Source organism: Phoenix dactylifera, chromosome 1 (assembly GCF_009389715.1).
Source record: "Phoenix dactylifera cultivar Barhee BC4 chromosome 1, palm_55x_up_171113_PBpolish2nd_filt_p, whole genome shotgun sequence".
Lineage (NCBI taxonomy): Eukaryota > Viridiplantae > Streptophyta > Magnoliopsida > Arecales > Arecaceae > Phoenix > Phoenix dactylifera.
The window spans coordinates 2,277,184-2,298,282 of NC_052392.1; the positions used below are offsets into that span (position 1 = coordinate 2,277,184).

The 21,099-nt window shown below is 44.5% G+C and overlaps 2 protein-coding genes across 18 annotated transcripts in view; one reads left to right on the forward strand and one right to left on the reverse strand.

Moving 5' to 3' along the window:
* Positions 1-808, reverse strand: part of LOC103699428 (UDP-N-acetylglucosamine transferase subunit ALG13 homolog) — a 46,137-nt gene extending 45,329 nt beyond the window's left edge. For 2 of the 12 annotated variants that reach the window (XR_005510757.1, XR_005510751.1), the window contains exons 1-2: positions 659-804; positions 367-440 (exon numbers count right to left, since the gene is read on the reverse strand). The gene's annotated coding sequence lies outside the window, so the exon portion shown is untranslated. Of the gene's footprint in view, positions 1-366; positions 571-658 lie in introns of all 12 variants that reach the window. The other 10 variants (XM_039123756.1, XM_039123758.1, XR_005510750.1 and 7 more) reach the window with 7 other exon arrangements.
* A 4,081-nt stretch (positions 809-4,889) lies between these two features.
* LOC108510880 (putative disease resistance protein RGA4) lies at positions 4,890-13,695 on the forward strand. Of its 6 annotated transcripts, none has more exons than XM_039123729.1 (7): positions 4,890-5,304; positions 5,496-8,272; positions 8,419-8,926; positions 9,011-9,091; positions 9,176-9,425; positions 10,306-10,780; positions 13,294-13,695. In XM_039123729.1, the coding sequence occupies exon 2, from the start codon at positions 6,397-6,399 to the stop codon at positions 7,525-7,527; it is 1,131 nt and encodes a 376-aa protein (XP_038979657.1). In that variant the 5' UTR covers positions 4,890-5,304; positions 5,496-6,396; the 3' UTR covers positions 7,528-8,272; positions 8,419-8,926; positions 9,011-9,091; positions 9,176-9,425; positions 10,306-10,780; positions 13,294-13,695. The 6 variants fall into 6 exon arrangements, with proteins under 6 accessions (XP_038979657.1, XP_038979661.1, XP_038979667.1 ...); XM_039123733.1 differs by having other exon boundaries at positions 10,306-10,402; positions 10,493-13,695; XM_039123739.1 differs by having other exon boundaries at positions 9,176-9,304; positions 9,379-9,425; positions 10,306-13,695.
* The last annotated feature ends 7,404 nt before the right edge of the window (positions 13,696-21,099 follow it).

Genomic DNA, 21,099 nt, shown 5'->3' on the forward strand with positions numbered 1-21,099 from the left:
CAAGACGCAGAGTGGAAATACATGGGCTTGGAGATGGCTCTGGATTTGGAAAGGGCAGCGGTCACCATGGATGTGCACAAGGAGGAGGCAAGGGAGGGAAGGAAGTAGGAGGGCAACAACATATGGTGCTTATATAATCCCCGCCTACCGAACAAGCCAGAGAGAGATAGAGAGAGAGCGGAAAAGAAGGCCATAGGAGTGATGGCAGCGGCACTCTCCGAGACCTGGAAGCAACTGCAGCAGTAAATCCTAAATCGCTGAATTATCGAGATAAAGCCAAGAACATAATTTAGCATAACCTAACTAGAATCACATACTTCAACTGAGACATCATATAGAATCCCAAAAAAATACAAGAAAAATCACCTTTTCTGAAGCTAATTCCGCACGAGCTCCGATAAAAATCAAGCTCAAACTGAAACCTGATTCAAATTTCGGATCTGAAAAGTGGGAAGAGCGGAGCAAAAGATTTTAGGCGTTACCCCACGGAATCGTTCTTCCATCGAGAAAAATCCGATTTTGATCCAAAACAACATATATGGGCGAATATAGGGATCCAGATTTAAGATTCTAGCAGGATACAAAGCTAGGGTTTTAACGAGAGATTATTAAGGATTGAAGCCAGAGAAATCAGGGGAGATTTCTGGGAATCGCGTACCTGGTGGGAGATCCGAGGGCTGGAAGGTGATATCGAGAGGACGGAGGCGGGGGAGGGCAAGAAATCGAACAAGAGGCGCTCGAATCCCCCCTCCTCAATCCCTCTCTATATTTTCCATAGGCTGTTTTTTAATTTATTCCTTTCTTTTGGGTTTTATTTCTCCGAACGCAATACCCTTTAGAGCACGTTTGGTTCCCCAGAGAGAGAGAGAGAGAGAGAGAAGAAGAAAAAAAAAAAAAAAAAAAAAAGAAAAAAAAAAAGAGAAAAAAAGAAGGTCAACGAAAAAGTAATGAGATATTTTGTTTGATTATAGTTTCCAGATGGAAAAGACGAAAAAATTATATTTTCATGAAAATATAATTTTTATATTTTATAGAAAAGTAACTTTTTCATGAAAATGGCTTTTTTATGAGGTGAGAATCACTCTATTTTTATTTTTTCCAAAAAGATCCTTCAGCATTAAAGAAGCATTAAAGAGATATTAAAGACCTAATTTTTATTAAAGGCATAATAGAAATTATACATAACTTTTTTAGAAAAGTGGATGGCTAACCAAACATAAGCACTTTGAAAATTTGTCACTTTTCTATGATCAACCAAACATGCCAAAAGTACTTTTCTAGGCATCATCTTTCTAGAAATTTGTTTTTCAGGAGTCATATTTCTAGAAGGGAAAATGCTTCACGCGAACCAAACGAGCCCTTATTTTCTCTTGTTTTATTTACGAGAGGGAGAGGTGGGGAGAGGTGGGGAGACGGTGGGGAGAGCGAGATTTGGGAGCCTTTTTGCTGGAGTAAATGGGGGCGCTGTCTAGATGCAACGTGCAATAAATACGAGCTCTACTTTATTTTGGAGGGTAAAGGGGCAGATTTTGGTATAAGTTGGATTAAGTTGGGTGGTGCTTCTTGATTGAACTGACCAGAATTTGGGGTTCACTTCCCAATAGTTCGGTTCAAATACAAAATAGATCAAAAAAAAATATTAGCCTATTTATTAAAAGAGTTAAAAATTTAGATTTGAGCCTAACTATTTTGTTAAATTGGTAATCTACGTTGATTTATAATTTAAATCAAGTTAAACGGATTAAACGATTAAGTATTGCCACCTCTTGCTCAAAATAGGCCTATATTTTTATTAGGATAGGAGTTGGATTAGGTTGGATGGTGCTTCCTGATTGAATTGACTTCAAAACATAAGTTGAATAACCAAGAGGCCGAGGTAGGACTATATATTTATTAGTGTTAAATGAAAAATATGGTCAGCCACGAGTTTTGGAAGTCTTATGGTCCCAACTTGGAAGCGAGTTTGGTTAGCCCCAAAATAATATGTTCTCCAAATAAAAATATTGGCTTCTAGGATACATTTCACTGATTCAAACCTCTGCAGTACCTGAGTGTAAGAAGAGGAAGTACAAATTTGGAGTAATCTAATGAAGTGCAATTTTGGGGCTGGTTCAACTTCCTGCTCGAGTAGTCCCCATCTCTTTTAGCTCTGGTTTTTCTGGTCAAAACATATCTTGTGTTTATCACCAATTTTTTTTCTTGGTTGACAATATACGTTGTTCTGCTGATATTCCAAAGTTCCTCAATTTTCTCTGAGGGGGTTTGAAAATTTCTACACATAGCCCAAGCCCAAAGAGCTGGGCTCCTACACGTAGCCCAAAATCCAAACTTGAGTTGTAGAAAATTTTTATAAGTAGCAGTTTCTGATAGATCCGAAGAAACTTTTATCAAAGTTTTTATTTCCACATAGAATCAAATATTAAAATGGTTAACTGATTCAAATCAAGTTATTTAGTTAACTGAAATTTATCACTTACCTTGGTGGTAAGAGTTTCCCACAACCATTATTCTACAAATTTTGCACTCAGAACTTTAGTACATGTACCTCGATCGCTTTCGATTCTGAGTAGATTTCTTCTCGACATAATTAATTATCATTAGGAATGTAAGTCGAAGTTGGTCAGCGGATGTGGTTCAAGTATTTATCATCCTGGGGCGTACTGTTCTTGATTTGCTGAATTTTTGCTTGTAATTGCTTAGGCAACCGGATTTCATGTAAATAGCTTCTCTTTCTTTATTTTTAATAAATTTAGGTGGCATGTCCTGCCTCCTTTTCATTAAAAAAAAAATAATCATCCTTCAAGAGAAACAAGAAATCAGCAAGAAGGACCAGTGATAGTTTATTCATCAACTTGCGCATATGATATTCCAAACACAATATGATAATCTTTAATTAGATGGGGAAAACCGCCACCAGCTGCGCTTGGTCCCACATGTCCATCGCCAACTAGTTTGACTTCATGGCGTACGTGATGCTTCTGTTTTCAGGCCAAGGCAACCCAACATCCTCTTCCTCTGTCTGTTTCTCTCCTCCTTAGTTTGGCCTGGTCAGAGAGAGAAGCAAACAGAAGCAACGAGCTAAGTTCAGCATCCTATCGAAGGCTATTTGTTGACCAACTTGCGGAGTTCAGCATCGCCATCATCCTCATCAGATCCGCAGATTGGATTTTTAGAGCAATTCAAGCAGCTGCAGAGGATGCTGCAGCGGATCCGAGCTGTCCTCCATGATGCAGAGGAGAGGGAAACAAGAGACAGTCGTCAAGCTCTGGTTGAAGGAGCTCGAGGACGTGGCTTATGATTTGGAGGACGTGATCGACAGGTGTTAGTACGAGGTTCTGCAAGCCCAGGTGGAGGAAAGAACTGCAAGGGAGGCTGGCCGCAAGAGAAAGCGAGAGCAGGAGGAGGAGGAGGTATGCTGCTTGAACTTTACTGATCCTGTATTATCAACCAAAGTTTCAATTCCAGATGGTATGGAAGATGAAATCAGGAAGAATAGGACGAGGTTTGATGAGATATCCAAGGACGGGGAAGCCCTCTGTTTGAGAGAAGGAGATGGGGAGGGAAGCGTTGATAACACTACGAACCCACCGCCAACAGGCCACCTGGCGGATGAAACAAGTTCTTGCAGGCCAATGGAGCCCACTTACAAAAGAGATTCCGCAGCTGTCCTTATTTTTTTCTTTTATATTCAAAAAGCTTATCTGTAGTTGTACTTTTTTATTTTCTTTTTATCGCACCATGTGCGTGATCTAAATGTTTTTTTAATATGCCAATAAAGCAAGGATTTCGAGCGAAGAAAGTCGAAAATTTTAGGCCCCCGGCCTTTCCATTACCGTCGAGAGTGCGAGTACTGGTTCGCTTACGTTGTGGTTTTTGGTGGTCTAGGAGGCAAGGCCACCAAGAAGCAAATCCAGCCGAACTTAAACCGCGGCTCGTGCAAATTGAACGCGGATCAAGCAAACCCACCAAATTGTTCGACTAGCAGCGCTCCCTCCCCATCTGGATCGCGTCGCACGTGCTGCTCCCCTTCTCGTACGCCTCCGCAGCGCCACCCTCAATCTCCTTTCCGTCTAGTGTACTGGAAAAAAAATAAAAAACTCCTGCCTCTAGACATTATTTTGGGCCTACAGGCATTGGCGCGCACGATCTTCTGCAAAAAAATAAATAATGGCGCGATTATCAACGGCATCTATAAAATAGTTGACAGACATCGGCACCATGAGCAACTTGACATATATAAAATAGTATTGTAAATTTGTAATACTATTTTGGCACGATGATCGGAACAAGCCAGGTAATGCGACCTGTCAAAAGGCCGGAATCGCCGAAAGTGAAGTTGGTCTCTGCTATCTCCCCGTTTGACTTGACTCCGGTTCGATCTTTCTGAGGGGCTCGTTTGGTTCGCAGGAAAGGGAGGGGGGAAAGTGTGGTCAACGGGAAAGTAATGAAATGCCTCTTATTTGGTTGGAGTTTTCAAAGGAGAGAGATGGGAAAGTTGTATTCCCATGGAAATATGATTCCCACATTTCATGGGAAAGTCTTTCCCATGAGAAACATGGGAAAGTTACTTTCCCATGAGGTGGGAATCACTCCTTTTTTATTTTTTCCCAAAAAGACCCTTCAGCATTAAAGAAGCATTAAAGAGGCATTAAAGACCTAATTTTTATTAAGGGCATAATAGGAATTATACATAACTTTCCTAGGAAAGTGGATGGTCAACCAAACATAAGCACTTTGGAAATTTGTCACTTTCCCATGATTAACCAAACATGCCAAAAGTGCTTTCCTAGGTATCCTCTTCCTAGGAATCTGATTCCCAGGAATCATATTCCTAGAAGGGAAAATACTTCCCGCGAACCAAACGAGCTCGAGGAGGCAAGGCGGAAAGCCAAGGCCCCTCTCCCTTTTTTGCCGTGTCTGATCCGAGCAGAGCAAGGAGGAAACCGAGGTTGTGCAATGGCGAGCGCTTTCCTCTCTTCCATCCTATCAAAAACCAGCCAAGTACTGGGCTTTGCTCAGAGATCGGCAGTCTCGCCGTCTTCGTCATCGGATCCACGCAGCAGTGTTTTGGAAGATCTGAAGGAGCTGAAGAGAACATTGGAGAGGATCCGAGCAGTGCTCCATGATGCGGAGGAGAGGGAGATACGAGACGAATCCGTCAAGCTCTGGTTGAGGGAGCTTAAAGAAGTGGCTTATGATGCAGACGACGTGCTGGACGAGTACCAGTACGAGGTACTCCGAGCCCAAGTGGAAGGCCGAGCTTCCCGCAAGAGGAAGCGAGTGGAAGGGGACGATGAGGAAGAGGTAAGTGCTTCTCTTTCCACCGTAGTGGTTTCAATTCCGGACGGCATGGGGGATACAAGCGTCTGAAAAAATAAGTATTATGTACCAAAAAAAATATATTTAAAGTATTTAAATCATCTAAAATTTAGGGGGTAAGGCTGGTTTATTTTAAAAAATTATTAAATCTTTTTATAAATTTAAAACTCCAACAGGTTTCAATTCCGGATGGCATGGGGGATAGAATCAGGAAGATCAGGAAGAGGTTCGATGAGATCTCGCAGGATCGGGAACGCCTCCGTTTAACAGAGGAAGATGGAGAGCGACGGGTCCTGGAAGCTCCGTACCCAGCACCAACCAGCCACATGGTGGATGAGTCGAGTATTTATGGAAGGGAATACGACAAGCAGAAAGTAATTGATTTGCTGTTTTCCGAGGATATGGCAAATGGTGTCTCCGTCATTCCGATTGCCGGCAAGGGAGGACTGGGAAAAACCACCATCGCTCAGCAGGTTTACAACAATCCCAAGGTAAAAGAATATTTTGATCTGAGTGGATGGGTTTGTGTATCTGATGATTTCGATGTTCAAAGGCTAACGAAGGACATCATTGAGAGTATTACTGAAAATCCATGTCATCTTGCACAACTAAGCACACTTCAACATGCTCTCAAGAAAGAGGTGAAGGGAAAGAGAGTATTGCTCGTGCTCGACGATGTCTGGAATGATCAGCAAAGCCGTTGGGAATGCTTAAGAAAACCCTTCGTTAGCGCAGAAACAGTAAGAATTATCGTGACCTGTAGGAATGATTCGGTCGCAGAGATCATGCAGACAGTTTGTCCTTGTCATCCTGGCTACTTGTCTCCAGAGCAGTCTTGGTCATTATTCAGACATTATGCATTCGGTGGTCGAGACCCTGAAGAACAACCACGCTTAGCAGATATCGGTGAGTAGATTGTCACAAAGTGTTCCGGTTTACCATTGGCTGTGAGTCAATAGGAAGCCTTCTTAGATACATAGCAGATGAAGATCGCTGGATGGATGTCATGCAAAGTGATGTATGGGAAGTCGACGAGAATAATGAGATTTGCCAGCTCTTAGATTAAGCTATAGTCGCATGCCAGCACATCTAAAACCTTGTTTCGTTTATTGTTCCATGTTTCCCAAGGATTATGAGTTTGACGGAGATGAATTAGTTCGATTGTGGATGGCGCAAGGTTACATCCAGACACGTGGAAGTAGAAGAAGAATGGAAGACATTGGCAATGAATACTTCAATGACTTGCAAAGAAGATCGTTCTTTGATTCCTTTGATTCAAAGTTTAAGATGCATGATATGATACATGATCTAGCAAAATCTATTGCAGGAAATGAGTGCTGGGCAATTGTGGATAAGAAGCTACTTAGTCTCCCCGATGGGGTTCGCCATTTATATGCGCAAGATGAAGAAGAATTTGGAAAATCACTGTGTTCGTATAAATATCTTAGGGTCTTACGGACCTTGTTAATACAGTTTAGATTTTCAGGATTATGGGATCCGAATAGATCTAAAATAGAAATCTCACAAAGAATCAAGTTTCTGCCGTTACTAAGATGTTTACGGACTCTAGAATTTTGTTGTGGAAGGGAAGATGAGATCCCAGATTTACTCAGTAACCTGAAGCACCTACGTTACTTACGTATCATGTCCGACAAAATTGAGAAGCTCCCTGAATCAATATGCCTCCTTTATCACCTACAGACATTGGTACTTGATTGCCCGCATTTTGCAGAGTTACCAGATGGCCTAGATAATCTTACCAACCTACGGTACTTATGTATCAGAACCAACAAAATTGAGAAGCTCCCTGAATCAATATGCCTCCTTTATCACCTACAGACATTGGTACTTAATTGCCCGCATCTTGCAGAGTTAGATGGCCTAGATAATCTTACCAACCTACGGTACTTACGTATCAGAACCGACAAAATTGAGAAGCTCCCTAAATCAATATGCCTTCTTTATCACCTACAAATATTGATACTTGGTTGCTGGAATCTTGCAGAGTTACCAGATGGCCTAGGCAACCTTACTAACCTCCGCTACCTACAAATTTGGAATCAGCAAATTCTCTACCTGCCACCGGGGATGGGAAAACTAACAAATCTTCAGCGCTTGCTTATAAGTTGTAAAGTGCAAGGTTCGATAGGAGTGCTGAAGAACTTGGTGAACCTCGAAAGTCTTCACCATAGAGGATGTTGGTCTTAAACATAAGCATAAACTTAACAAGTTGGTGCTACATTGGAATGCGCTCAACTGCATCAATGATCTGCATCATGAGAAGGAATATGACAGATTAACACATCTAGAAGCTTTTTCGGAGAAAAATAAGACATTACATCTAGCAGTTTTTCTAGAGAAAAATAAGGATGTCCCAGCAGATGAAAAAAGGGAGAAAGCCATGCTTGAGTATCTCCAACCTCACGCCAACCTCAAAGAGTTGTGTGTACAAGGGTATGGTGGTTCCAAGTTTCCAGAATGGGTGGAAAATCTTATCTCCTTTAAATCACTTCAAGAAATCTGTATAATTAATTGTAAAAAAATACGTACTTTTCTCCTATACATTCATGACTCTCTTGGAAAATTGGATGCATCCATATCAAAATCCATGCTTGAGAGGATGTACATTTCTGGTTGCCAGCAACTCACATCCATGGCAGGGCTGCATCATCTCCACTCGCTTAAAGATCTGAAGATATACAATTGTCCTCAACTCCGACTCTTACCAGAGGAAAGATTGCCATCCAATCTTCAACATGTGCATTTTAAGGAGTGCCAGCAGTTGACATCACTGCCGAGGATGCAAAACCTTGCTTCTCTCAGAAGATTAATTATACAAAATTGTCCTAAAGTTCAGATCATGGGAGAAGATCAGCTCTCATATGTGCCGAAATTTGTTGATTGTCCTAGATTGAGTAATTGGTGCCAAATACAAAGAATCAACTGCATTCAGGTACCTTCCATCCTAAATTTAAAATGCTCTAATTGATTACTTGAAGACTTACATGACCGTATATTCTCTAATTGTTTGTTTCAAAGCTTCCGTATGAAACTCATGCACCAACAGAGTTCACTAATTCTCTTTTGCTCATGTACCAGGTTGCTTCAGGCAACAAGATAACTATATCAAACAAATGGGAGAATATAATAAGTGGGTTTGATGATTTTACATCCGTTGAGCATCTTTGTTTCAGTAAATATTGGGAATTCTTTCTGGTAACAGGCTCCATACCCGTACTTAAAGAGCTGACCATATGGGGCTGCACGGATATCCCATCACTACAGTGCTTGCCTGAGCTCACATCTCTTCGACGCTTGGTCATAAAGGACTGTCCTACAATCCAGTTCCTGCCACATCGACTGCACCCATTCACGCTCGAGTCCTTGGTGGTTGATAGTTGTGAGGACCTAAGGTTTTTGATGTTGGCACAGCAGAACCGAGATGCATTTGAGGAGCTGCAGCTTGTGAATTGCCCCAAGCTTGAACAGGTGGAAGGGCTGAATAGGCTTTTCTTCCCAAAAATCTTAAGAATAGAACGATGCCCTCAACTCCAGCTTCCACAAGATGATTGACAGCCATTTATTCCTCTACGTGTCGAAATTGCAGGTAGCTATACTTGCATTTTGGCTAATTGCCAAATTAATAATTGCACTGGCACCAACTGCTTTGTTTCTTTATCTGTCTTTGTAGAGGGAACAAGTGTTGGATTGTGTGATTGCAGCATGGGTTGGTGCAGCTCCCTTCTCAGAAATTCATGTGTCCAAATTGCAGGTAGCTATACTTGCATTTTGGCTAATTACCAAAATAATAATTGTACTGGCACCAACTGCTCTATTTCTTTTTATGTCTTTGCAGAGGAAACGGAGAGCAAAGAAACAATTGATCATGGAACCCAGGAGAAACAAGTGTTGGATTGTGTGATGATTGAGCATGCTAACAGTGTTGTATCTTCAATGTTTGATGCCGCAGATGATTGCAACATAGGTCGTTGGAGGTCACAGTCCAGATGATTGCAACATAGGTCGTTGGAGGTCACACACCAGATGATTGCAACATAGGTCGTTGGAGGTCACAGTCCCTGGAACAAATCATTGCAGAACCATCGGTATGGATCAGCACAACCCTATTAAATCCATTCTTAATCTTTTAACTAAGGATTTAAGGCATGATTACTTATAAACCTGCACAGAGACCTGCCTTATTAAGGGTCTGGATCATGAATTATCTATTTTTAAATAGCTTGTAAGAAAAATTATATATAGATATAGAAAATATATGGAAGTTATTAATATTGACATTTTAAACAATAAAGCTTTGAAAATATAATAAAGAATAAAATAATATATATTAATTTTCATTTTTTATCAATGAGAAAAGGGTTTTTATACAAAAATAGAGAATCTACATCCAATGATACTTAAAGATAGATAAAATAAACTATTTATTTAAAGCAATAATCATGTTGTAGACTAGTGGTTGAAGGCTTGCAATTCACACCAGAGAACGTTGACTTGAATCTTGGGTTATAAAATTTATTTTTTTTATATTTTTTACCAAATACTAGGGTCTAGATTGGAAAAATATTTAAAATCAAAATCTATAAATGGATATCCAAATTTGGATCCGGATCTGATTAGATATCAAAATTTCTAATTTGGATACGGAAATGGTGTTGTCAGATTATATCGGACCTATTTTTAGCCCTACTCTAAAGCTTGTGTGTCTAGAATATTGCTTCTTGAAGATGGAAGTCCAATATCAATACTCTTTTTCCAACTTCCTGGGCAACCCTACAATGTTTTTCTAACTTTTTTTTAATCTTGTCCCTTGTGTGAAGTTTTTTTCCCTAGTTGTTAGAAATTTTTTCTAGCTGCTTATTTTGAGTAAGAGCATATAATTAGTGAGATACAAAGATAAGCACATAACTAGAAAGAGAAGCTAATGAAGGGCATGATTCTAATTCTGCAATTTTACTGTTCCAGCAGGCAGACAACTATGTTGTATCTCGAATATCTGATGACACAACTGATAGCAACATGGGTCAATTCCTACAGCTTGGTACATAATAATGCAGAACCATCGGTATGGATTGGAGCAACTATTAAATCAAGTTTGAACTTTTTTTAACTAATAAAGAATTTAAGTTTTTTATTCTCCTTTGTTTTGATATAGAATTGAACATATGCTGGCATGGCACACACATTGTGCCGGTAGGTGTCTAGCAAGGTTGATATCTAAATTCCTGTCAACATTAACTAAAATGTTGTCATCTTCCTAGAATCTATAATGTTTTAAATACAAAATTAGTTTCTTCTCCAACTTGATTGTTTATTTCATGGAATTATCTTGGCATTAATTCTTTTTTATTTTTTTTGGGAAAATGATCTTGGCATCAATTCCTAAATGATCTTATAAGGTAGCACCTGTAATACAGTGGGTTCAGGCCAGAAGCATCTTCAGGTACGATTTCTCCATTATTGTGGTTGTCTTTGTTGAAAAGTAAGGTTTATAAAAAAAAGAGTTGTAGCTTTTGATTGCTACTTGCTATGTTTTATTGCTTGCAAATTAATGATAATGCAAGCAATCTATTTTTTTGGTCATGATACATATACAAGTGCATGCATGGACCTTAATTTTTACATGCTTATATAAAGGCCTGGAATTTTAAGCGTCCTTTGAACCCATTCATGACGAACTAGTAGTAGTTCAAAACACCACTAGTACCTAATCCAATCTGAGCAGCTAGTTGTTCATGGTAAGTGATAGAATCTACCAATCAATAATGTGATATGATATATTGATTTAGCTGAGTTTCACTAACTTAAGAACATTGTACAACTATGGTACGAATTCTCAATTATGGGCAATACACGAGTTTATTAGGATATGGAGAAACTTAAAAAAAATCAGAGATCACCCTAAATAAGAAGAATACTTGATGAATGAGATCCATAAAGCTGACTCAAAATAGTTGGGAGAAGGCTTGATGATAATGATGATTATGACATAAGCTTGCCAGGTTAAATACAATAACCAAAGCTACATGAATTTAGAACACATCAAAATTTGTTAACATGCATCTACAAGTATACATTTGACAAACTTAGTATTGGTCTTAGGGTGACTAACATTCTAGGTGTCAACTTGTCATGTGTGTGCATTGATCTTTTTTTTTTTTTTTCTTTCTAGCATTAGGATACCTATATGACCAAGTTTGATTGAGGTGAGACTTGTCTTGCATTTATATCAACTAAACTTATGTAAGTACCAAGCCACTATTCAAGATTCCTGAACTACGGAAAGAACTTAAAAGAAGAAAACAAGACTGATACCAAGGACTATTACCCTTTCCACAATCCATGACAAACAAGATAGAAAGATAGATATATGATGCCCACATTAAATTGAAAAAAGATGCAATTCTGATTATAGGCAAAAACATCACAGATGAATGTTTTCTGATCTTAACCCGATCTAATTATTCCTGCAGATCATTCTGTTCTAGGAAGGACATAATGTGATTATTCTGCTTCTCTTATGAACGCGCAGGATGTTTGCTTAGTGGGTCCAACTCTGTAGCAAAATTTGTATTCTTCTTAGAACAAAATGAGATGCACCATTCTCCTAACATGGTTGCATAGATGCCATGAAGCTAGTGCCTCAGTTGCATATTAGATCTCACGTTGATTGGTCAAGGCATTCTATTTGTAAGAAGAAGCCATTTTAGTTTCGGAACAATTTTTAGAAACAAGATCTCATTTTTGAAGGATAGATAGATTCAGCAAGACTTGTCCCACATAAAATGTAGATGGACAAGAGATAAGAGAAACAACTTATTTCCCTTTTATCCATTTCATAATTTTAGCTTCAACGTGACCTTTCTATAAGTTATATGATATAATGATAGGACCTAACGCATCCAGAATACTGCTAATTTTTTTCCTAGGCAACAGAGTACTACTAAATTCTTTTATGCATTTGCTCAAACTACTATATTTTTGGATTTAGAAGCCAACCCAAATCTTTTATAGTAGTTGTAGCTGAGACACAAGATGTGATCACAAAAACTTATTTTGATAATATAAGGATCCAGTTTCTCATATATTCTATGATGTTTAAGCAGAATAATGTACCAGCAAACTCCAGAAATAAAGATAAGAGGATTAAACATGTGGTCAAATAAAAGGTTCTATATATAGCCAACTGATTTAGCTAAGTGGCTGTTTGATATAGCATGGTCTCAATTTTTGGTTACCCAAATATTAGATACAGTCACTACAAAATAATCATATTTGATCAGGAGGGTCATAATCAAAATATGACCTGATGCTTCATGTCCTATACCACAGGACAGAGCCAAAGCAAATAAGATGAGCATCTCTTGGGAAAAAAATATTGAAATGGATGGATGTTAAATAAGATGAGCACTTGCTCGGATAGCATCATCTCTTGCTATTTGGGCAAGAAGTCGGGAGTTCGATTCTGCTTGGAGTCAACCCTCGAGGTTGTATAGGGTAAAAAGGTGGGGAGTTAGCCTCTACTTGTCTCGGAAAAAAAAAACTAAATGGTCATGCCATGTAAGCAAAAATAAATGGAAGGCTCCAGTGATGTAAATGATAAAAATGAATGTCTTCTCTCAGAAATAAAAAAAAAGAAACAAATAAATGTATGAGATACCATCTAAAGTATGTGTGTTGGGGATATTGCTTCTTGAAGATGAAATTCTAGTCTCCATACCCTTTTCCTAACTTCCTGGGAAGCCCTTTAATGTTTCTCTAGCTGATTTTCTTTTTCTTTTTTTCTTGGAGTTTTCTTGTTGTTTTCTTATGACCAAAAAGTGAAAATTTCTCGAGGTGCTTATTTGGAGTAAAAGCACATAATTTGTTAGATACAAAGATAAGCACATAACTAGAAAGAGAAACCACTGAAGGGGTTATACCTATGGTTCTAATTCTGCAGTCTTCCATGTCCAGTGGGCAGACAAGGAGCTTTAGGCAATGTGAGAGGCTGTTGCTAAGAATCTACAATTACCTCCTCAAGAATGGATTGAAGCGAAGTCTTTCTTGGTGCAATGGTGCGAGTTATGCAAGGAATGGTTGGCAAATTCTTTACAGTTGTGTTATTGTTATGTTAGTTGTGTTGGATATTTGCATGAACTTTGGAGTTTTTAAGTAAATCTAAATCCTAGGAGTCTATATACTCGATGATCTTCCAAATGTAACTGCTGCACTTTATGATCTTACAATACTAGAGTATGGCATCCATGATGCATGTGGTCTCGCATATGCAGAGACATGGAGCTTTGTAATCGCACCCAACTGTAGAGTTTGCAGAACTCTGACCTTCTATATTTAGTTGCTGTAAAACCTAATGTATCTGTGGAGGTTTCTGAGATGGGAATTTATCTATCGTGCTGCAACTGCCTCTAAGCAAAACAAAGGAGCTTGAAAGCTTATATGATGTGCTGCACTCAGTGCATCCTGAAGGTATGAGGATAAACCATTATGGAGACTCATAGCAGACCGAACATACTCAATGAGATCCTTTTATCATTTCATTAACAGTGGTGGTGTTCTCTGCCCATATTAATAGTGCCATGTGGAAAGTGAATGCACCTAAAAAATCAAAATCTTTTGTTTGTTGGCGCTCAAAAATTGATCACATGCAGTAGACGTTTTAAGAAGATAGGGATGGCAAGATTCTTACTAGTGTTCCCACTATGGTGTAGACATTTGCTCCAGCATTGCTCTTACAGCAAGAGTATCTGGTTCGTGGTCAAGATTTATCGGAAAATTAAAGATCATCCTCGATCCTTACTTTTCTTGTGGATGCCATGTAGATCGATGAGAATCAAAAATGATGCTTCAGGAGAGGATGGGATCGGTAGTTGTTGCTGGAAATTGGACCCGGGGGCGGCCGTCGGCTCAGGAGGAGGAGCTCCGGCGAACACTGGCGGGCGGCGATCCGTCGGCGAGCGGCGTCCTCCGTGGGGGGCCTGCAAAAAGCCGGTGGCCGGGGTTTCCGGCGCCGGCCCTCCGATGCTTAAGTCAGAGGGGGGCTTAATTTTGGAGAAGGAGAGGGATTGTCTTTCCAGTCCGAAGCCTCCCTTGGGAGGAAGAAGCCTCCAGCCCCCTTTTTAGATGGAGAAGCTCTCCTTTTATAGGAAGAGTAGCAGGGTTACCTGTGATGTGACTGGGCGAATTAATGGGTTACCGTCACAATTGGACGTGGGCGTGTGAAGTAATGAGTTGCCGTGAATGGCCCGTTCCCATCATAGGAGGAGGTTGCGTGCAGCAAGAGCTTGCTTGTGGCGTGCAGTGCAGTACATTCTTGGGAATGGTGAGGTGTTGACAGTCGTAGCAGGGTATGGTCCCTGATTGATATGTCGTGGCGTGGCCGGCAAGTAAAGCATGGTGCGGTAAGGCTGCTGCAGGGCATGGCCGCAGCATATAGACGACGAGGTCGGCTTTCTGAGCTCGGCTCGGCTTGCATGAGCTTGGTCTTCGGAGCTCGGCCTTCTGAGCTCGGCTTGCATGATGAGCTCGGCTCAGCCTTCTGAGCTCGGCTCGGCCTTCTGTGCTCGGCAGCATGGATGATGAGCTCGACTCAGTCTTTTGAGCTCGGCTTGGCTCTCTGAGCTCGGCCTGCATGATGAGCTCGGCTTGCATGAGCTCGGCTCGGCCTGCATAAGCTCGGTCTTCGGAGCTCGGCCTTTTGAGCTCGGCTTGCATGATGAGCTCGGCTCAGCCTTCTGAGCTCGGCTCGGCCTTCTGTGCTCGGCAGCATGAATGATGAGCTCGACTCAGTCTTCTGAGCTCGGCTTGGCTCTCTGAGCTCGGCCTGCATGATGAGCTCGGCCTGCATGGTGAGCTCAGGCCTGTTGTCAGATTTGGGTGCTTTAATTGTACGTGTGGGGTGGTCTATTTTTCCTCCCAACAGTAGTCTTGACCATTTATTGGAATTTATGGAATGAACAAAATGCAACAATTTTCCTGAAGAGAAGCCATCCTGTGACTCAGGCTCTCAGGAATGCAGTGGTGGATTCATGGATTGGGTCGCCTTATGTTTGTCAGTAGAATCCAACGTGAACGGCAACATTCGCCGCCCCTTGAGTTGTGAAGATTCTCTAATTTTCTCCAAACCTTTGTTGGTATTATCTGAATTTTACTCACCCTAGTTATATAGAGTTCAGTACAATCTCAATAAAAACAAGCCAACATCCACTAGTAGAAGTATACCTCCAATATCTGATACTTAGTAGCCAAAATCTGCAGACCATACTCCTCTCCTGGCCATTCCCACATCTCACTACAACCATTCCAACACCAGGCAATTAAAAAAAAATGTACAAAAAGTCGCTTCCTTTAGCACTTAAAGAGTAATTATAGGAAAATGAGAAAATATGCACAAACTAAAATATAAGAAAGTATCATGACATGATGGATCATGGGCTTCTCACGTCGGTGAATACGATGCAACTCAATTGATCAAAATCGTTTCTTTCTGATGTTCTGTCCCTCAACTGGAAACAAACGAAACCCCTATCGCCTCTCGAAAAAATGAGACTTTAATTCCTTTCGCATCCCAAATTACAGGCTTTCATCAACGAAAGAAGATCCAGCATTGGCAACCTCAAGCTCACAATTTTTCCCCCGGATCCAACTCTAATATAAGTAACCCGATCCATAGCTATTACAGGGTAAAAGAACTGATCCTGTCCATCATCCGACAAATCTAAACGCATTCCATCCCTTCTAACCGTACAAAGCAAGCGACGGGAGCCGTGCAACGCGATAGCAGCGGCAACTCTTCTTCCTTTATCTGGTTCCAGTCGAGTAATGCGAATCACCTCCGGTAGCTGCGAATTATTTATTTGTCAATGCGCTCTCGGACCCACTTTATCTCCACAAAAATCCTCAAGAATTTGATCAAAATAAACTTCTCTTCTCCTCCTCTGGCATCTTCCCAACAGCTTTATGGTTTGCAGTATTTTCTGTGATTACCTGTAATATATATGCTACCAGGAAATTACCATCAAAGTTTAATGAAATGTTCGGGAAAAAAGGCTCAAACTTGCAATAGAGATTTCACTCTATAATGCATGTGATCAGCCAAAAACATAAGAAATTGAAAGAAAAAGAGTTTTTACGGTACCTGTACCTCAGCCTCTATGCATGAATCATCACGAGATATATTTTGGATCGCGGGGTGGGGAAGAGGAATCGACGAAGAATCCAGGAAAGAGCAGCGAAGGAATGTGACGAGCAAATTATCATCTCGAGATGTTAGAAGGTGCAAAATCAAAACAGTGATTCTTGAACGGGGAAGAATCGTTGCGATGAAGGAGAAGAAAGAACTCATCGATCGTCCTTTTCCAAGAAGAATTGGTACAACGTTGCCCTTGCCTACCTCCTCCACAACTTTGTCCAAGAGCTTAAAAAGACTTGAAACGTCTTTAATTACATCAGATGCATCAATGGAGGAAATGAAGTATGCCCCTCTAGCACAAGACACCAAGAAATTGATTATTGTGTTTCCCTGCACATCCTTCCAGCTATCTGCGATAATTGTACACCCGGTTGTAGTCCAAGAAGCCTTGATTTCTACAAGTTATTCTTTAATATTTCCAGCTTCATCCTGCAGAGATCAACCAGAAATTAATCTGGTTGTAGGGCTTTTTAATCCATGTCCATATTGACCGACCAAATCCAGCGTCTTGTGAAAGTGTGGAGAATCCGTGGCATTGAAAGGTGTTACGGGGGAAATAAGCCGCCATGCCCCACGTGACCGGCACGCGCGCCCAGGAAGACTACGGCTGCCCTTTGATCCAGCAATCCGACCCCGAGTCGGACATCCTCGGCTCCGCAGCCCGACCCCGAGTCGGCTGCCCTTTGATCCAGCGCTCCGACCCCGAGTCGGACGTCCTCGGCTCCGCAGCCCGACCCCGAGTCGGCTGCCCTTTGATCCAGCAATCCGACCCCGAGTCGGATATCCTCGGCTCCGCAGCCCGACCCCGAGTCGGCTGCCCCTTGATCCAGCGCTCCGACCCCGAGTCGGAGATCTCTTGATAACGACAGGCTATTCCCCAGAGGCACGCCGCGGCCTCCTGCTCCACTACTCCCTGCAACGGCTGTATCCGATGCTGCTCCACGATCTCCTGCATCAGCCGTACAAAGCGGAGCCCCACTATGCCCTGACGTGGCCGTACCCGGTGCTGCTCCACGATGCCCTGTAACGGCCATGTCAGTGGCCACACCATCGTGCCCCACGATAACGAACCCCCCTGAGAGACCCCCCAGCCAGGTATATATGCGGCTGGGGGGAGAAAGGGGGGGGGGGTGAGCAATATCTCCCAGAGCACTCTCTTACTTGCGATTATCACCTCTCCTCCTCCTCCAATCTCCTCTGACTTGACCGTCGGAGGGCCATCACCACCCTGGTGGTGGTGCAAGGCTTGTTTGCAGGTTTCTTGGCGGAAGGTGGAGCGCAACCAACACCAACCAAGACAACTCAGACGGAACCCCGTTCACACCGCAGTGCCAATCGTTCTCGGTTTGGACCACCAGCAACAGTTGGCGCTAGAGAAAGGGCCGAATCTTAGAACGATCGTAATGGCACGGCGAGGTGGTCGTGGAGCTTCCAATGCTTCCGGTCGCGGAGCCTCTCGCGCCTCCGGCCGAGAGGCTGCTGCGTCCCCAACGCACTCTCAGCAGCACTCCACCGCCCCTTCTCCCATTCAGACGGTCGAAGCTGCTCAGTTCGACCAGCTAGCCCAGCAGGTTCGCACCCTCGCGGAGGCAGTGCAGAATCTGCAGGGTGTGATCTCTCGGGTGCCGCAACGGGCTCAGGAGCCGCTGCCCCCCGAGCACTCGCCTCTTCCTCACAACCCGCGCTCCTTCCTCTCCCATGGAGAGGAGCGCCGGCGCGAGGAGGATTCTCGAGTGCGGTCCATTCTGCCAGGACCTTCTCATCGGAGCTGTGCGGGGTACGAGAGGCGGACCCGGGCGCGTTCTCAGACACCCCAGTCCTCGAGGGGCCCGCACTCCAGTCGGTCCCCCTCGCGCCGCTCCTTGTCCCCCACCCACCGGTCGCGCTCCCTGGACCGGCGGGTGGACGATCTCCACAGACAACTCCAGGTCCTGAAGGGCCACTCCAAAGATCCCTTCGCTGACTTGGAGATCTCCTCCCAGCCGGCGCTTGCCTCGAGGATCCTGCGGACCCCGAACCCGCCGGGGTTCAAAATGCCGGCGATCGAACCCTACGACGGGGCGGCGGACCCGCGGGACCACGTGGAGAGTTTCAGGACTCTTATGCTCCTCCATGGAGCATCGGATCCGCTCCTCTGCAAGGCCTTCCCGGCGACCCTCCGTGGCCCGGCAAGGGCATGGTTCGCCGGCCTGGAGGCTAACTCCATCCAGTCCTTCGACCAGTTCACCCGCTTCTTCATCAGCCATTTCGCCGTCAGTAGCAGGCGGCGACTGGTCTCCGACTCCCTCTTTGATGTCCGGCAAAACGAGGGAGAAAGCCTGCGGGATTATCTCACCCGCTTCAACAAGGCTACACTGGAGGTCCGGAACCTGAGCCAGGAAGTGGCTCTCTCAGCCCTGAAGCGTGGCTTCCGGAAGGGCAGACTCACCTTCTCCCTGGACAAACGCCTGCCGCGGAGCTTCCCGGAGCTGTTATCTCGGGCAAACCAGTATGCAGACGCCGAGGAGGCAGCCTCCCACCGGAACAAGGAGGCCGCCGAGGCCCCTCTAAAGCCCGGGAAGAAAAGGCGAAAAGAGGCCCCCCAGAGGAGGAGCCCGACGCCTCAACGCCGGCGCAGAAGCCCGTCACCAGCAAGGAACCACGGCGCCACACGCCCTCGTTCTCCGCACCGACGCTTCAACCGGTACACCCCACTCCTGGCCCCCCGGGCCCAGATCCTCATGGAGGTCAAGGGGCGGGAGGACCTCCCGGTCCCGAGGCAGATGAAGAAGATCCCTGGGAGGAGGCCTTCTCGGGCGTACTGTGAGTACCACCGAGACCACGGCCACGATACCGAAGACTGCTTCCAGCTTCGGGACGAGATCGAGGCTCTCATTCACCGAGGGCGTCTCGGTCGATATGTAAACGACCGACGTCCCCCGGCAGACCCGCGTCCGGCCGACCCGGCCCCTCAGGAGCCTCGGGAGCAGAATCGACCCGTTGCGGGAGTGATCCACACCATCACGGGGGGCTGCTCTCGGCCCGTGAGGAACGCAGGGGGCTTGGCGGAAGCATCAGGAGTGGCCGTCGCGAAGAGGCAGCGGGTCGGAAATGTAATCGCTTTTTGTGATGAAGATGTAAAGGGGGTTCAGACTCCCCACGATGACGCCATGGTGATCTCTCTCACTATGGCGAACTATGATGTAAGGCGTGTTCTTGTGGATAGTGGAAGCTCAGCTGATATTTTGTATTACGAGGCCTTCCAAAAGATGAGCTTGTCCCGACAATTGTTGCACAAAACATCCACCCCCCTCATAGGATTCACTGGAGACGCTATCTCGGCCGAAGGTGTCATTGAGCTGCCTGTGACTGCGGGCGTTGCACCCGCAGAAGCCACGGTGCGACTCGGGTTCTTGGTCGTCCGTGTCCCCTCGGCCTACAACGCTATCCTCGGACGACCCGGACTGAACGCCCTTCGCGCGGTGGTTTCTACCTACCATTTGCTCATGCGGTTCCCCACGGCGGCCGGGATTGGAGAGGTCCGAGGTGACCAACCAACCGCACGGCAGTGTTTCCTAGCAACTCTCAAAGGGAAGAAGCCCATGGAGGCCCTAAGCGTCGAGTCCCTTGACGCCAGAGACGAAGTGGCCTTGCGGCACGGGGAGCCGGCCGAGGGCGTAATCGAAGTTCCCCTCGAAGAAGGCCGCCCGGACCGCACGGTCCGGGTCGGTGCCAACCTCGACTTGGAAGCTCGGCTCCGGTTAGTGGAATTCCTCCGAGCCAATGCTGATGTGTTTGCCTGGTCGGCGGCCGATGTACCTGGGATCGACCCGGAGGTCATTTCTCACGCCCTCAACGTCGACCCGACCCACCGACCAGTAAAGCAAAAGAAGAGACACTGTGCCCCGGATCGGATCCGGGTGGTCGACCAGGAGGTAGACAAACTCTTGGAGGCAGGTTTCATAAGGGAAGTGAGCTACCTCGAGTGGCTGGCAAACGTCGTACTTGTCCGGAAGGCGAGCGGGAAGTGGAGGATGTGCGTCGACTACACCGACCTGAACAAGGCGTGCCCCAAGGATAGCTTTCCGCTTCCGCGAATAGACCAACTGGTCGACGCGACTTCCGGATATCAGCTGCTGTCTTTCATGGACGCCTTCTCCGGCTACAACCAAATAATGATGGCTCCACAGGACGAGGAGAAAACGGCCTTCATAACAGACAGGGGGCTGTACTGTTACAAGGTAATGCCCTTCGGTCTGAAGAACGCTGGCGCTACTTACCAGCGCCTCGTCAATAAAATCTTCAAGGAGCAGATCGGCCGGAACATGGAGGTGTACGTGGACGATATGCTGGTAAAGAGCCGCCATGCGGATCAGCACATTGCGGATCTGGAGGAGACCTTCGCCACCTTGCGGAAGTTTCGTATGAAGCTAAACCCAGCGAAGTGCGCCTTTGGTGCTTCGGCCGGGAGGTTCCTCGGCTTCATTGTCAACCAGCGGGGGATCGAGGCCAACCCGGACAAAATCAAGGCCATCCAAGATATGTCCCCTCCGACCAAAGTGAAGGAGGTTCAGGAGCTCGCTGGGAGGGTC